At 40.0% G+C, this 17,805-nt stretch overlaps 1 protein-coding gene across 1 annotated transcript; it reads right to left on the bottom strand.

The window, feature by feature from the left end:
• Nucleotides 1–4,817: 4,817 nt before the first annotated feature.
• On the bottom strand, nt 4,818–17,169 carry KLHL31 (kelch like family member 31). Its single transcript, XM_085056651.1, has 4 exons — nt 16,930–17,169; nt 13,448–14,651; nt 6,231–11,588; nt 4,818–5,969 (listed from the first exon to the last, which is right to left on the bottom strand). Exons 2-3 carry the CDS (start codon nt 14,617–14,619, stop codon nt 10,856–10,858), a joined length of 1,905 nt encoding a protein of 634 aa, XP_084912777.1. The 5' UTR covers nt 14,620–14,651; nt 16,930–17,169; the 3' UTR covers nt 4,818–5,969; nt 6,231–10,855.
• Nucleotides 17,170–17,805: the final 636 nt, after the last annotated feature.

Below are 17,805 nucleotides of genomic sequence, written 5' to 3'. Positions count from 1 at the left end.
CAAAGTGACATCCTCCAGCTCTCTCTGCTTTTGCTGCATGAACCAGTCTCTTTGCTGTGACTCCCTCCAACAATTTCAGCCCAGGAGAGAGGTGTATCTTTTGTTTAAAAAGTGTGATAGAGAAGAACTCAAGCAGCTGCTAACAGCTTAGGGTGTTATTACTCACATAATTCTATAAGAAAGCTCTGCATTGAGTTTTAATACATGAGTTATGATCTTCACTTCCACTTTTTTCAGCTTTGTTAAGATTCCTTTGGAGTCTAAGTGCTTTGCAGCTCACCTGGCATGCCATATCTCTTTCTCCTTCAGAAGAGGTGATCTGTTACTTCTGACTATGTGGCCAAGGTGTTCTTTTGCTAGAACTTGTTTGACACTAGCAATGAAGCAAAGGGACCCTGAAATGTCACTGACAGCCATTTTGGCTGCTTCAGTGCATTTGCTGTTGTTCCACTGAGTGTGATCTAATGGAAAACAAAATATTCTTATTATAGCAAACCATAATTCACTGGCTGAACTCTCAAGTGTGTGCAGTGACCAGCATAACAGCTTTGGAGCAGCAGCTGGGCCAGGAATCTGTTGGCCGCACCATTCTCCCAGGAACATAGGAAGTAACTGTTTTTCCCATCTGCTAAATGTCAGTAATTTAAAAAATGTGTTCATACTGCACTGGGATGAAAGTGAAATATGTTCTTGCAAAAACTTGTCCTGAGCCATCAGCATTAGCAGACTGGCTTGGGAAGCTGAAAAGAAATGTATTCCCTACCCTGCAAGGGTGGTAAATATTAAATTATGTATTCAAACTGGAACAGCTCTGACAGAGGAGACTGAAAAACTTTCAGATAGGTTGGTGGTGAGATCATGTAGCTGCAACATGCAAACCAAGTCCCTCGTGTGAGACAAAAATGTGAAAGATCTATGCCTTTCCCAGTGAAGGCTATGTCCTTTTCCCTGTGAAAGCAGGATGGTACTCTCTTGTGGTGACCAGAAATGCATCCTGAATCTGAGAAACATTTCCCTGATGCTAATGCTGTCAAACCTCATGCACCATTGTGCACTTTGCTTTTAGCAAATGGAAGCTTTTTCAGCTTCATCCTCGTTGAATTACACTATGCTTTTTTAGGATCATGGCACCAGCCTGTTGGGATCATCCAGAGGTATGAATCTTTTCTCCTAGGATGATTATGGACAATTGATGGACATGAGAGGTGGGAAAGTGGGCAGATCCCTACCAAAATACATATTTTTACATGATGTAACTCTTGCCTTGAATGTTCTTCCCCTCTTTCTCCCATTTCCCCATAGGCGCCAGCACTGCTGGCTGAAGTAAGCATTTGATGACTTTCGCCCTTCCTTTCCCCCGGTACTGCTGTCAGCTTCCCACCGGGACACCCTTGTCCCCAGGCTGGCAGGGACGCGTCAGCTCCGGCTCTGCCGCAGGACCCATCCCCGGCTGTCCCCGATTGTCGCCCGCGGGGAGCCCCGCGCCATCCCCGGCCTCTGGTGCCCTCCAGTGTCTCCTTCCCGGAACAGCTCAGGAGAGAAAAACCCTTTAGAGATCCCGCGTGATCCCTTCGGGATGCGTGAGCATCAGGTGCCGAATTGAAATTGACTCTAAATTAACCGGGCAAGCCTTGTACCCTTGACTAAAGACAAGAAGTAGAAGCGCCCGGCTGACATTAAGCCAGGCCGAGAAAGACAAACTTTGCTATGTTCAGTAAAGCAGCATGGCATTCCTGGTTATCTGAGTAACAATTTGGAGAGCAGCTTTATCAAAGATATTGCCTGCATAACCATTTGCGCTGTAGTTAAAAGGTGGCATTACCCAACACAGAATGAGAAGTCGTGATTTGTTCTGCAGCCACTTTCAATGATAAGAACACAAGTTGCAGACTGAAAGACCTTTAATCTGAATTTATTCTCTTCCTTTAGGTAAGTGAACTTCAACAAATTTACTGTTTGGCTCAGGATAATCCCATACACAAATAACACAAAACAAAAGCATTCTGTTTTATTTGGCTGTTTCTAATTACATTCAGCAGAATTCTGACCCTACTCATCTTAGCTATTTTCACATCACTACAGAATAACAGAGTCACAGGGTGGGTCAGGTTGGAAGGGAGCACAGAGGGTCATCTGGTCCAGACTCCTGCTCAGGCAGGATCATCCTAGAGCACATTGCACAGGACTGTGTCCAGACAATTCTTGAGTATCTCAAGTGAGGGAGACTCTACTGCTTCTCTGGGCAACCTGTTCCAGTGCATGGTCACTTGCACAGTAAAGTTCTTCCTCATATTCAGGTGGAACTTCTGTGCTACACAGAAATTTTACTTATAGAACACATGGCGTCCTTCAAAGGAAAAGAGAATACAGTGCCATAGGCTTGGGTAGCATTTATCTTGTAAGTATTCCATGAAAACAAGCAGCCTGGCAATTTATAGGCTTCTACCTGCTGGATTAAGTTGCTATAACGGACACCACAAACCTATGCAAGACCTACAGCTAAATTATGGATAATTTACAGAAAACCAGATTTTGCTACGTAAATATTTCACTCATATTATTCAACTGTTTTTGAAGGGAAATGATGAGACAAGAAGCTCTGAAATATATCTGCAATACAGAAAAATAAGTTTTCTCAAACTCTTAAAGAAACAAGGGAAATATAAGAAATAAAGGATCCACGTAGTTTCTACTTTAATCCCTGTTTACTTTACCAATGCTGGCAAACAATGCTTTTGTTAAGACTTGCTTGAAATATTTTTGCTTTTATATCATAGTCTAATTGTAACTTCTGTCCTTCTAGCAGTTTTTACAATACAGACTCATGGACTGACTCCTCAAAACCATCCCTGAATTTTGAAGCATAATTATCTCTTTTGTTTCCTCAAAATCATCATCACTACCCAAGGCAGCCAGGACTAGTGGACATATCAGGATACATACAGGTCAGCCATTCACTTCTGGACTGCAGTGTTGAGACTAGATGGGCAAATAAGTCCCCTTCTCCAGGCTTGATTTAGTGACCCACACCTTGACACCCAGTGCCCTTTGAGATGCTCTGCAGCACCTGGGGCATCTGCACAAGGTACATTTAGACAACTGAGCCCTGACCCTGATGTGCAGGTAAGCACACCCACAGGCATGCAGTGGCTTTTCAGGTGCCCTAAGGAGCCTAGCTGCTGTTCCAGGTGTGTATGGGTCCTGGTTCAGAGCCAGTAGGCTCACCCAGCTGCCTTGACTCACCAGCTGTGAGCGGTCTGGTCAGAAGAGGAAAACTGCTGTACAGAAGAAATCATTTGTTGAAAATCACGAGAGAGAAAGGTCTGTCAGGCTAGGACTGCAAAGCTGAAGAGTAGGCCTGGGAAGCACGAGCATCCTTGAAAAGTGCAGCTGGGGACGTAGAAACCAGAGACATCCCAAGGTACCACAAATAAGCACAAACTCAAGAGACTGTAATGACAATTTACTGTCTGAGAAAATGGAAAACAACATAGAGATATGAAATTGCTCTAAAAAGATCAGAAAATGGAATAATCTATTGGCTGTTAGAGGTGAAAAATAAAAATTAACATCACCTATTAACTGCTCAAAGCAGGATCTCCTACACACACTTATGTCTCTCTTTTACATAATGGACTAAAGTCCTCTCCCTTTGAGAACTTCCCAGCTGAATCCCATATGAACTGTCCACTCCCTTGGACTCCCAGTGGGAATGATCATTGACTTCAGCCTCTGAGTCAGGGATCTGTTTTGAAGGGAAACTCTGTCTGTTGTCCTACTGCTTGGATCTTTTCTCCCCTCTTTTGGGGATGGTTGGCTGTCCCCTCCAGGATCAGTTTGTTCCTCCCTTTCGGGATGGTTTGCCTTCTTCTTCAGTCTGTCTAATTTGCTGAATGTAAATAATACACATATTAAGTATATTAGCTGTTATATTATTGTTGATCAGTTTGTTTCACTGGTGAGCTGCAGTAATTGCAACAGCCCATACCTGTGTGGTTGTTGCTGTCATCGGTTGTACTACCTACTGCTTGATGCTAGGATTGATTGATGCCATACTATTGATTGATACTGTATAATTGATTGATGACAATAATTGAAATAGCCTGACATATATTCATTCATACTCACTATATTAATCTTCATGTTAGTTGTATTGATTATCCGTATCCTTGTTAGCAGCAATTTTTGTGGTCATCTTTAATAAAGGAGAAAACTTAAGAGGATAAAACTTCTGTGTATTATGGAACCTTAGGAACCCGCAGTCATGATCTCTGCACAGCTGCAGGCCAAGTATCCCTTCAGGTTGTGACCTATAGAGCCACACTTTGAACCAAATCTTTGGTGTCAAAACACAGGGAACAATTTTTGGCGTCTCAACCCCTATCATCTGTGGCACAATTTAATTGCTCTTCAGAATTTGGACTAATTTTTTTCCTTGAACTTTAGATGTTTTTATTTTTGGTACTGTTACCCATACAATCCAAATGAAAACATGTTCAGTTGCTAATCAGACATCTAATTTATCGTCACTTCTTCTTAGGCATTTTCATTACAACATAAGGCTGTGAAATTCATTGTTAAAAAGCAAGTTATTGTCCTTGTAATAAAATGGAAAAGATAAAAGTGGCTCCAGTGTCACACTGCGCAGCTTATTGTGAAGGTGGTTTGACAGCCTGGGTGTAACAAATATTCCAGTTGGCAGATATGAAAGCAAGGATCAGCCTGGGGCTCAGAAAACAAAGCATATTTCAACTGCAATGAGGCATTTGTCAGAAAGACAGTCTCGCAGTTTCCAACTGATTTTACAATAAGAATAATTTGTTTGTGCCATGTGTCGACAGTTTTATTTAAAGCACACAATGAAAAATACCAACATGCTATTTTCCTCTTAACAACTTGCTGCACAACAAATTTTAATTTTTAAGTAGTAACACTTACAGATTACACTTTACACTTACAGATTTTTTCTGTTGTAATATGTTCCCTCATGTTATCACAGTCCATCTTTAAAGTGTAGACTTAGAAAACCCTTCTGCATAAGCAATCTAACACTTTTAAGCCAGGAAAATGCTTTATAAAAATAAGTTATATTTTTAACTTTTTTTGTTGACAAAGAAACTGTCAAGGTTGCAACTAGAATAACATCCAGTGTATATAAATGTGTGTGTTCCCATTCCTACCAACAGAAATGGCTTATTCCTCACAAGTTTATTAATTGCCTACATTGTTACTAAAATTTTTCACTGAGACAAGTATGTCTTTTGCATGGCAAAACTTATCTGGTATTAACCAAATTTCTCACACCAGCTGTATAGAATTGCACGTATTTTCCTGTATTCTTTAGGGAACTTCTGGCAACAGAGCTCTGAGCTGGGTCACACTGGCAAGTGAGCACCAGCAACTCTTTTCTTAACAAGGTTGTGGGATTGATCCCCATACAGGCCATTCACTTAAAAGTTGGATTGTTGTGATCCTTGTGGGTCCCTTCCAACTCAGAATATTCTGTGATTCTGTGATGTTTCAACCTTTTTTATCCAGCAGGCATTTCAGAATGTGGCCATGAGCACAGCTTTTGTTATTGTTGTCACCAGCAACGGGATTTTTACAGATTCACAGATGAGCTTTTATATACTGTTCACATCTGTGCATCCTCTTTGGTGCTCTGATAGTCACTCAGGTATGGATAAGAAAAGAGAAACTAAAAGAGACAGGAGATCTTCCTCTTTCAAAGAAAAGTCGAAGTATAAATCTGTGCATTAAAATGTTTTTGAGTACTCATTCAAAGTAGATCTTTGACAAAAAAGATTAGAAGATTTATTGCAAAAAGGTTAAGAACCTATAGTAAGACAATTGGCTTCAATTGCATTCTCTGAGCAGGTGAATTCGGACTGTGAAAAAGATCTCTCAGCTTGAGTAAATATGTTAAAATGGACTGAAAATTCAGTTCAACTGAGAATTGAAGTTACAGACTGTGGCTAGCACAGGCTTTTCCCATGAGAATTATTTTTGTGTTTTATAAATAAAGATAAAGTTTGGATGTTATTAAAAACAGTGTCCCAAGATCTGGATGGTGCAGGCCTGGCCAATCAGGCCTAGGGGGAGGCTTCTGGCCGACCAATCTGGGTGACCTTTGAAAACTCTATATATATGATGAAATCAAAACAATAAAGGTCTTTCCTTCTTGCCACTGAGAACGGAGTTCTTTACTCTGCTAGCTGCTCAACAGCGACAACAGACAATTGAAAATTTACTTTTCATCAGAACGATGATGAAAATCTCAGTCATGGAACGTAAGCAAAGCTACTTATGTAAAAGGTATGTGTTGAAGTAGGTGCTTCTTTACAGCACATTTTTCTCAAACATTCTTGAGGATTGGGAACAAAATCTTAGTTTGCTAATGGTTCTAAGTGGCTCCATTATGGCCCTTCCACGAACTGGAGTAACTGGAGCATCTCCCATCCTGTGTGTTGCACAAAAACCTTTAGAGTGTACATAGGATTTCATTGAGCAGCCACTCCAAGGAAATACAATCCTTACAGGGTTATTGAACCTCAAAAAAATTCCATGTGCAGGTTTGGTAAGTGAATGGTGATGTTGAGGATCAATCTAACACCTTCATGTTGGCTTTAATTAGACATTGATGTTTGTCTACTCATGGATTTAGTTCTTATGTTATATTTTTCCAAATATAAATCCTTGAGAATAACTTCTATAGCAGAAGTCCCACTGAGTTCAAGAAGGTATGCATGCTCATACAACCATTTGTGTGACTTCTGGATTTGCAACTAGAATTACCAAGCCCAGCTGCTACTAAGGAAAAACTGCCTCTAAACCCGGTATGGTTTGGGAAGATTTAAAACTGTGAGATAAACTAATCTAGGTTTCAGGATAATATAAATGTTCTTCCTCAGTCATTTCATTCATTGCATTCTTTTTCATGCAAGAACTGCCATTTAAAAATCTCAACACAAAGCACTTTTCAACAACTTATTGGGCTGCGTTGATGCTAATTTTGCCTGCTTCCCTCTCTGAGGGATTTAAATTTACTGGATTCTCAACTGATCCACAGATGATCTTGCAGGTTAACTTCATGAAGAGATTAATGATCATGATCTCATCTTGATTAAGAACTAAACACAACTTCCTTTCAGCAACACTTTCCAACAGTAAATTCCTCCCTCACAATCTTGTAACATACTCTCCCATGCACCTACACGGTCAGGAATAAATAAGAAAGCAAACCCTAGCAAACTGCTTCACTCACAGACTGAAAAAAACTTTTTTTTCAGATCTGAATTTGAAGCATAGGTGTCAACTATAAAAGGCATGGGCATTTTTTATGGAATTTTGAGAATAACAGCTTATATTAATTTGGTTTTTTGTGTTTTTTTGTGTTTGTGGGGTTTTTTTCCTACTACTAGTATAGCATTAAAGATCCTTATAGTGCTTTAACAATCTGCATCTCATACATTGAAAGTCCTCTGCTCTACTTAATATTACTGTATACAGTACTTCCTTGTACTTTAGAACTTCCTTTTGGGATATACAATATTTCAAGTTCAATTGAGATGTTGTTATTAAACATCTAGAGATCGAAAATATGGTATCAGACAATGAAAGAACACCATCCCATAAAACAGAACATACAAATAATTTTCACAGTTCTCATAAAACAAGGTCATACATAAAATTGTCACATATAGTTCAGTACATAGTTTGCATAATATTAAGTTCAACTCAGCTCAACATAATATTAAATCCAGCTAACAGTGTCACATATTGAGGGCCAAATCCTGGCTCAATGTGCAGTTGAAGCCTAAACAGATGTTTAGAGAAAATAATGTTAAGCCACCCTGAAGTTTTATATTGGTAACAATATCATTTGTTAATCTACCTAAGATTTTTGGCCTGAAGTATGTACCTAACTTGTGCTACAGAAGGAACATATGGCCAGTGGTATTTGGCTCCTGTCCTAGGACATGTCTTCATGGATTTGTCATGGCCAAGGCCACTGGAGGCCAAGAAGCAGTCTTCCTTCTGGGTATGACAGTTTTATTTACTGTTCTGCCAAAATTTGGCCAAGAGTTCAAAATCCTGTACATCTTATTCAGTAGTCCCACTAAAGTCAATGGAACCTTTTTAATGAGTAAGATGAAAAGGATTTGGCCCCCAAAGCTTTTAACCCTTTAAGTAGTGAGAGAGAAGTTTCATTGCACTTAGCCCATAATTCATAAATAATTTACTACCCGAATACAAGATGGATGTTGATGAACATTAAGTGCTGGCTCACAAACAGGAAAGAATGCAGCAATGTCTGACTAATCATAGCATTTTGGAACTCAATTTCTAAAGGGAAAAAGAGACACTTGCAAATGACAATTCCATCCAATGTCTGTTTGAGGCCACAAGAGTTGTTTTTTCAATTCATAAATTCAACCTTATGGATACCTTATAAAAACTAACTAATTACACCATGTGTACAGTTATAATTGAATGTGCACAGGTGTCTCCACTGGACTGGATGGATAAAAAAAATTTACAAAAAATATTGGAACAGATGGTTATTTCTAAAGAGCATATGGAACACCTGGTCATGACTTGGGAAAAGAGAAATTTTTCCCTCTTTCAGGAAAACTTTTGGTGACTGGAATGGGCAAGAACAGAATTTTCATACTTAAAGTAATCTTACTCTGTTACTCTGTTCCACAATTGACACTAATTTGAACTACACAGAGCAAAAGACAATTATATGCCAATTAAACGAATCAAAATTATATTACAGTGCTACTCTGACCATAAGACATTGCAAGGCAGTATATTCTAATAACATGCAGCACTCAAAAATACAATTTGAAAATTAAAATGGTGTTGTCAGGATGCAGACATGAACTCTTAGTTAGTATTGGAAAACAGTTAACTCCATTAACCATGGAGTTTAATCCCAACTGACAGAGTGAATTACTTCATCTCTGATGCCATGTCACGCTCATGCTGATCCTCAATATAGCTTTAACAAAGCTCCAAAGAGCTTGGGTCCGGAAAATGCTTGCCTCAACAACATCTGCACTTACAGACAATTTCATAGTGTTCTGTTTTTGCAAATGAGATAAAAATTTGTCTGCCTCATAAACATTGCAAAGAGAATGGTTTCTCATTGTCACTGAAGCCTGGAGGTGTCAATGATAATCTGAGGAAATTGGATGTGAAGCCTCTACGAACTCGTTAAGGTGAACAAACTGCTGCCCTTTTGGTTCTATTAAATCATTTTAATTCCTTGTATTCCTTCTTTCCGCCCCAAAAGAAGAATGTAGACATTTTGTGCTGACAGCAGTCCTTTTGTATCAAATCCTCAGGGGACATGATGGGCTCCATATCCCTTTGGCTATGCGAATAGGATTAGGTTTCATGCTTAATTCCCCCACTTCATGCTGAAATCAGGAAGAAAAGTTCTTGGAAGGTAAACTAAGTTGAGTGAAGACTCTATTCCCCGGGAAAACTTCAACACAAAGAGCATTAGTCTAGCCTTTGGAATAACATGAATCAAATCTCCATAAAAAGGGCTGTAGTGAAGGCTTCAGAAGGACGTACACAATGGTACGCCCAGGAGAAGGCCACTCTGGGGGTTTTTGTGCCTAGACCTTGCAAGAAAGGTGTTAAGATATCTCTGTTTCTACTGCGGGAGTTTTCCCATGATTCCCTGTTTTTTTCCTCACAGATTCTACAGGGCAGATCCCAAAGTCTTTATTCCATCTTTGTTCCTCATTCCACTGGTTATTTGCCAGAGTAATATAAGGGAGTTTGCACTGTGCATTTTCCCCATGTTCAGATGCCAATAGCCCTTGGTGTTTCCTGGCATGAACTCAGCTTCCAGGTTTTGCCCCCGCAGCAGCTCCCAGCTCCCTGCAGTAGTGAGATTCTTCTCAGATGAGAAGACAACTCAGAGGTACATTCCTACACGGATGGGAAGAGTAGGAACAGAAGGAAACATACTGACTGGCCTTCATGCCTTCCACCTGGAATAAGAGGGGTGTCTCCCTTGCATGAGGAGGAGGATGAGTTGATGCTCCTTGCTGTACATGGAGCTCAGGAGAGCTGTCTAGGACTTGGGGCTGGCCCACAGTGCTTACAGGAGCTAACGTATTTTGTGGATTCAGATCTTGAAAGCCATGTCACAGCATTTGATATAGGAATTAAAGGGTTTCATGGCAGAAGATGAGGATCTTTTTCTACCTTCTGAAGGAAAAAATGCTTTGAGAATTTTTTGTGAATACCACTGCCACAAAAGGAAAGTATGCACATGCTATACGCTGTATTTTTGGTTTGCCTTTTTTTTTTCTCTTCTGTTTGTGAAAATAGAAAATGCTTAGACAAGAACAAAACTGATCAATTTTATGATGACATGGCACATTTCTGATCTATCCTGAGATTTATTGCTAGTCATATTTGACTTTCATTTTGGGTTCTGAAAGCATTTAAAACAGTGTTAAAAAGTCTCATAACAATCTTCTGAAGCAAGTTTATCTCAATTTCACAGGTAAGGAAATGAAGGCATAAAGAAATTAAATGATTTGCCACAGATAGTATAATAAGCCAGCAGCAAAGTCTGCTGGAAGAAAATGAAATTCTGTAGTTATGGATTAACTCTCTCTTCCTGCTAAGAAAATTGATCTGATCCCTAATGAGCTGTTTCATGCCACCTGTACTAAAGTTTGTGAAAAGTGGCCAGTTTGCACTGTTAAAACATTTGCAAAGCCAATGAATTATTTTTCCATATAAGCACAAAAATTCTACTTAAAGGGTTAATTATACTGCTGTGCTGGTAAACATTTTTACTTATTGATGGTTAGACCTGTCTTTAGATACTGACTGGGACAGAAGAGACTGAGCTGGCCCTGGACTCCCTCGTCTTTGTGTTGGGCATGGATATAGTACAACAGGATACACCGACAGTGGCCTCAGGCAGCTCATCTTCCTCTGTCCATTCATTGAGATCTGGGTTATAGCACTGAATGCATTTCTTGTACTTTTTCTCTATTTCATTCCAGCCACCCACTAAGTAAATTTTCCCGTTAAGGGTGGAGGCGCCAGCCGTGCTAACTCCGGTTTGAAGTGGCGCCACGTAGCTCCATTGCCCCGTATAAGGACTGTAACACTCCACAGGGAGAACATCGACCCTTTCGGCTCGCCCCCCCAGCTGAGACCCCCCCATGACGTAGACCCTCTCCAGAAGGGACACTGCACAGTGCCAGCCCCGTGGAGTGCTGAGGCTGGCCTTATCCTGCCAGCTGTCTTTGCTGGGGTCGTACATGCACACCGAGCGAGAGTAAGCATTATTGATGTAACCTCCTGTGACCAGGATCTGGCCATCCACCACTGCGCTGGCATGGCAGCACCGGGGCACCTCCAGCGGGGCCTTCATCTGCCACTGATTAGTTGCAGGCACGTAGCACTCGACTGAGGAGAGGCAGCCCTCGGAGTTGCGGCCACCCACTGCAAAGAGGAGGCCATTGAACACATTCAGGCTGAAGTGGGTGCGCCGCTGATTCATGTTTGACAAGTGAATCCAGCTGTTGAAACGAGGGTCGTATCTGAAAGTATTAAAAAAAGAAGGTAACAGTCTTATATACTGCTCTGCTAAATTATACAGGACTCGTATGTCACTGCTGTAAGACCAAAGTTGCTAAGATCTAATTAGTTATTTAGCCTACTAGAACTCAGCCTAATGAAACTGGTATTCCTGATCAAATTTCCAAATGAATTTAGGTTTTGATTGGAGAAAAAATGTGTTTCTATCATTCAAACCTGATATTATTTTAATGAAGTAAATCTGATTCTTCTGTAATTTGATTTTGTACAATCATCTCACTAGAATACGGCGAAGAAATATTTTCAAGACACAATAGAAATTATAGAAGTTTTTTTGCAATTTACACCCACAGCTAAGATGTCTAAATTTACTCATAGAGTTTTAAAAAACTGTAGATGGTGATTCATACTTGCATCCTCTTAGTGCTCTCTAAATGGTGAGTATGCTTTCCTTCCCACTCACATGGAGTAAGTTTTATGTGGAAAGAGCCTCTGTGCTTTCTAACACCACTCCTATCTGAAATAACATTCTTTGTCCTTGATATTTAAATGAGCAACTTTGAAATAGGCAATGGCAAATTATAACTCCTGAAGATGCTGAGTGAGGTACTTTAGTAGACCCACACACTTCTACTGCATGCTAAGGGGACCAGAGAGGACCTGAGAGGAAGCACATGAAAGGAAGCATATGAGAGGAAGACTATGTGAAAATAAATAGTAATTGTTATCTGTCATTCAGCATTGTCATCTGCAAGTCCACAAACATACTGATGTGACTTGACATGCTCAAAATTAATGGCACAACAAAGATTTCCCCACCTCTGCCCTGCAACCAAGGTGTGCACCAAGCACACAACTCATTGTGACAATGTGAGGCATTGCTTAAAGGCAGAAGGTCAAGAGAGCAACTTTATTACACAATATTATTACACTTATTATTACACAATAAAATTGATCTAGAGAAGGTTCCTCATTCATTAACTTTATATACTGGTTGATGTGCTCAGGAGAAGCTGACTGTCCCTTCTGGGATCAGAAAAGGAAGCACTGGTAGGACTGTGGCTGCGTAATGCCATTGCATGTCCATAGTCTGTTAGTAGATAGAAAGTAGATAAAAGTTTTCTGACTCCCAGCCTTTGCTTCAGGGTACTGTGCATTGCCAGCTTTTAGGCTGAACTATTAAAAAACTAGTACCACCCATGTGACTATGGCACGTTAGTGTCTGCACTCTTCTAACCTTGCTATGATCACCAGTGCAGTCCTTGGATGTCTATAGATAGGAACAGCAATATTTCAGAAGTGAGGTATTATTTGGGATGCACTGTAAAAGGCAGCCTTCAAGCAATGGTGCCATTGTTTCTAAACACTTGAAAATAATAATAAAAAATAAAGGATATTAAATGCAATATAAAATCTATTGAAAATATGATGAATGGTGCACAGAAAGTGGAGTCTGTAACACCTAAAAGCTGTTTTTCCAAACTTTCTGTCAGCTATCAAAAGCTTTCAAAAATTTGAGAAGTCTCACCTTGTCCAATTTGGTGCATTTCAATGGTACTTTAGAACATCCCATGACCTCCTATTTATGTTCCTATCCATTTCCTCCACTTGGAGTAAGGTTTCTCAGTTTTACCCCACTTTTTAGTGAGCATGTGTAACCATGGTGAAGTTTTTTGTATAACTCCAGTTGCATATTTCTGTTCATTCAGTTTAATACAGAATAGCATCTATACCTCCCCCAAAGTGTGCCCTTTCTCTTTATCCAAGTGGTTCATGTTGCATGACACAAACCAGCTTAGTCTATCTACCTGCCTTCTGTGGAATAGGTATCTCCATCCCTTTCAAAAAAATAACCAGTTACCTGCAGAAATTGCTGACTGCATGCTTGGCTTGGTTCCTGGCATCATTCTGGTCTTCCCCACCAGCCACATAGAGGAATCCATCCATCACTGTGACACACTGATTAAAACTTTTAGCAGGCATTTCACTTAGCTTCTTCCATCCGTTTTCAGGATCTCTGTATAAGATGTCTCTACTAAGAGACTTTTCTGTCAAAGCAGGGCGTCCCCCAACAGTAACTAAGACTCTGAAACCTCCACGGATCCTTGTTCTTCTGGACTGAAGTGTATTCTGGTGATAGGGAAGCAAGTGATAGTTCATGGCATCCACTAAGAGCTTATGGCAGTCTGCATCTTGCATCATTCTTGGCACAGTTTGAACATAATTGACAAGGTCTTGGGCTGAGATGGTACCAAAACGGATGTTACTTAAGAGATTGGCAGCAAACTTCACTCTTTTTTGGTCAAATTCAAGCCATTTTATTGCAATCTGGAATGCAACAATTTCAGAAGGCAGCTGCAAGTCATCATCTGCAAGAAGTTCATTAATCTGATCAAAAGTAAGTTTTAGGAACTGATCTGTTTCTGAAAATTCAATGAAGTTGTCTCTAATAAATTTGTGCGCTGCTTCCTTGGTTGTTTTTAGTCCATATGTTTCTGCAATATTGGCAATGTACATACAGTTCTCAACACTGATTTCTTGGACTAGAAAGTCACAGCACATCTTTGTAAGGGTGTGAATCTGTAGATAAATTGCTGTGGAAATAATACTACCTATTGTGTAAAGTGAGAGAGTAAGTTTTCCAGTGTAAGCATAGGTGATAACAGTAGCTAGACCCACTGGGGATACATCATTGAGGTCTACTCTTTGAGTGGATGGATCTTTTTTTAAGATGTTGTGAAAATACTCACTGCTTGAAGCCATCACTACCTTATGAACACTGAAGGATTTGGTTTTGGTACTGATAGTCAAGTCACAAAGGAAATTTTCTTGTCTCATTTTGCTTAGACCTTCCAACAGATTTGGGCAGTATGATGGGTCAGAAACCTCAGATGAGATGCAGCTGAAACCATTTCCTCCTTCCAAGAGTCCATTCAAGCCATTTAGTTTACTGAGGGGACCATCTTCCACAATGATGGTTGTTTCATTGATTTCTGCTTTGTTCTTCTTCACATTCTTCTTCTTAGGGGCCATGACTGCAATGAAATATTACAGCCAAGCACTTGCTAAAAATAAAATTAAGCACCACAGTTGTGAAATTTAATAGCTATGTGATTGTGCAACAAATCTAATCTTTGTCAATACATATAATGCCACAAAACCAAACACACAGGATAATCTGTCTTCCTCAATTCTAGGTTGCAGCATGGCTTCTTATTAATAATAATCAATTCTCCAGCTGTGAAGAACAGACCTACAAGTAATTCAGTAATTCCTTTTTGTTTCAAATAGCAAGGTCATAAATTAACATTCATCTATTATCACCACATTCAAAAAGTTAAATTGTCTAAATGGGTTTGTCAGAGTGTAAAATTTTGTATATATATATTTAAATCAGACAGATTCTAGACCTGAATTCATTAGCCTGAGGCACAGGAAAAATATGGGCCCCTCACTTTGTTCATCCTTACTCCACGGCTACTTCAGACTTAAAGGTGAGTTCAGAACTTGACCAGGAAATATTAAGACTGGGAAAAATCTTTAAAGATACAAAAGCAAGGTGAGTCATAAAGAGAAAGAGGATTTTAATATGATGTCATATTGATTTTAGATTTAGATTTTGCTCCAAACTGCTTCCAGATATTTGTAACTTTTGATTTTATAGATGGATAGTATTCTATGATATTTCCCATGTCAGATGTGCAAATACTTTCTGCTCATAGCACACTTTGATTGCTTTTCACTAACAGTAATTTGAAATCTATGATCCTACTTTTAGGATTTTGTGGAGATTTGGGGAGAAGATGTCTAACTTCCCTTTGGAAAAATGCCATGCAAACTCTATCAGGATGTGTTGTTTTAAACAAGTTCTGCATATGTGAAGGTAAGAACCAGTCCCATGTCAGAATACATATTTAAATTATATACATATCAGTTCTAGGCAAGCTCTCAATGACATGAAGAGACACATTTTTGTCAAATGGGATATGAGACAGCCCCTAGTAACAAAGGAGTTACTTCAAACAAATATATGCATGTGCAAATATACTTGAAGGAAAGCACTGATCTCCAATAACACAGTTTAAACAGGATTGTGGAGGTCAGCATTCAAATAGATTCAAACATAGCATTTATCTCCAGTATATCCATTGATTTTGAAACAATTTAAACATGCTAATTTTCTTTATGCTACTTGCAGTCATAAAAACTTGAACATGAAAAAATTGTAATTAATGATAAATCAAATGACCGGTTTATTGTAGATAACTTAATAAAAAGACTTCAGGACTATTTCAGTCTAGAATCTGAGCACATAATATCTTCCTTAAGCACACAGCATGTAACAAAATGGTAATTTAATTATAGAAAGGAATGGTTGCTGCCTGTGAGCACCAGCAGTTTTTTGCTGCTGCTGCTGGGTGACAACCATGTGCAGAGCAGGCGAGGGAGAGGGCCATGTGTGCCCCAAGTGTCAGTGTCAGCCCTTGCTGACGTGAGCTGTGATCCCTGATATGCCAGTGTGCCAGTGCAGGGGTCAGCTGCTGCCCGGCTCCCCCGCTCCGGCTGCATTCCAGGAGCTGCATCTGTTGAGACCTATCAGAGTCACCTCCCAGAATAGCAACCTCCCAGCAGCTTGCCATTTTAAGACAGGTTCAGTTGAAGGCAGAGCTGATGTTTTAGAATACTTGGTTGTTTAACACAACTTTTGTTGCAAAAAACCTAGGATGTTGCAAGTGTCATGTATATTTGCTGGCATGGAAAAAAGCAAAACAAAACTTTTGGATATCTTTGTATGTTATACATGTAGTTATAGCTTTCCATATTAATAGTCACAATTTTAAAGTTGGCGAGGGCATATTCTTTTGGCAGTCATATCTGTTGTTCTAAGTATTTTTAGAGACTTGTAACTTAAAATTTTTACTACATGTAGCACTTAATGTTTATTGCTTCATTGCATCATTGCAGAGCTCATTTAAATACATGACATTTTAAGCTCTCTGTTCAAAAATGCTCACTCTCCAAAGCTTTTTCCTGAAAAATGCTTTTTCGTCAGCAGAAATTTCACAAGTTAGCTTAATGTACAATCACAGTAAGTGATGAGACATGCAAAACTGGTGAAACAAATCAAACAATCTTAAAATCAAATTACCAAACTTTGAAAACCCTGGGTGATTTGGTTTTCTACAATTGTTTGCTTTCATCTAATTTTATTTTAGTTTAAGTACCAGTCATGCCAAAGGACACTTGGGGTCCCAAAACAATACATTCAACCAACCAGCCTCCCTCCGCTTTAAAATGCTACCTTCTAAAAACTATCAAAGTGAGGACTTAAAAACCTCTTACCCTCCTCAGAATGATACCGTCCCACAGCTGTCCGTGAAAATGCCTCTTCCTTGGAAAATGCAAACACAAAAAGAGAGGACTTGTGGGAAAAAAGAGTCAAAAAGATCAGAGGCCACTTGTTAAGTCCCAGCTCACTGGTTTCTAGTGAGGCACTTCGCTGTTACAGTGAGCAAAAGAGACCGGAGCCTGTGCTCGGGTGCTCTTTAAAATGACCCCTCCTCTCCATGCCTTGCTCTCTGCCTCTGCCCAGCCACGGGAGTGCAGCTTTCTGGGCTGCCTGGCCACTGGAAATCAGGAGCAGAGGACAAGCCTGGACCCTGCAAAGGCAAAGGCACAGGTACAGGAGAGGAAAGGGAGGGGAAGGTGAAGATAATTACAGCAGGTAATAATTGCCCTAGGTAAGTGAAGGGTGAACCACTGGGTTCCCCAGCTCCCAGCTGGGAGCCTGGGTGAAAGCTGCATGGTTAGGGAGGGGCACAGGTTTAGATTGGACATAAGGAAGACACTTTTAGAAATGAGAATGGTGAGACACTGGAACAGGATGCGCAGAGAAGCTCTGGAGGTTCCATCCCTGGAAGTGTTCAAGGAAAAGCTGGCACTTTACAATTTTTTAGATTTTCCGTGCTTAACTACAGGCAGAGGAAAGGAGACCAGCTGATGGGGATTCAGTCATGTCCTGTTTTGTGGAGTTAAGTCATTACCCCTGTATAGACTTGCCTCAGCTTTCAAGGATATAATGGCTCACATCCCTGATATATTTTCAGAGATGTGAACTTCAATCTTCTGTCTCTCAGCTGTCTATCCTAACTTGGGGGTTATACTGTACACTGGAATAGTTTACCTCCACATCCTTGCCAGTCAACCTCAGGAATAATA

This window comes from Lichenostomus cassidix, chromosome 3 (genome assembly GCF_008360975.1).
Source record: "Lichenostomus cassidix isolate B80296 chromosome 3, HeHo_3.0, whole genome shotgun sequence".
NCBI lineage: Eukaryota > Metazoa > Chordata > Aves > Passeriformes > Meliphagidae > Lichenostomus > Lichenostomus cassidix.
Note: the sequence above shows the minus strand (reverse complement) of the source record. Positions and strands in the feature narration are given on the sequence as shown.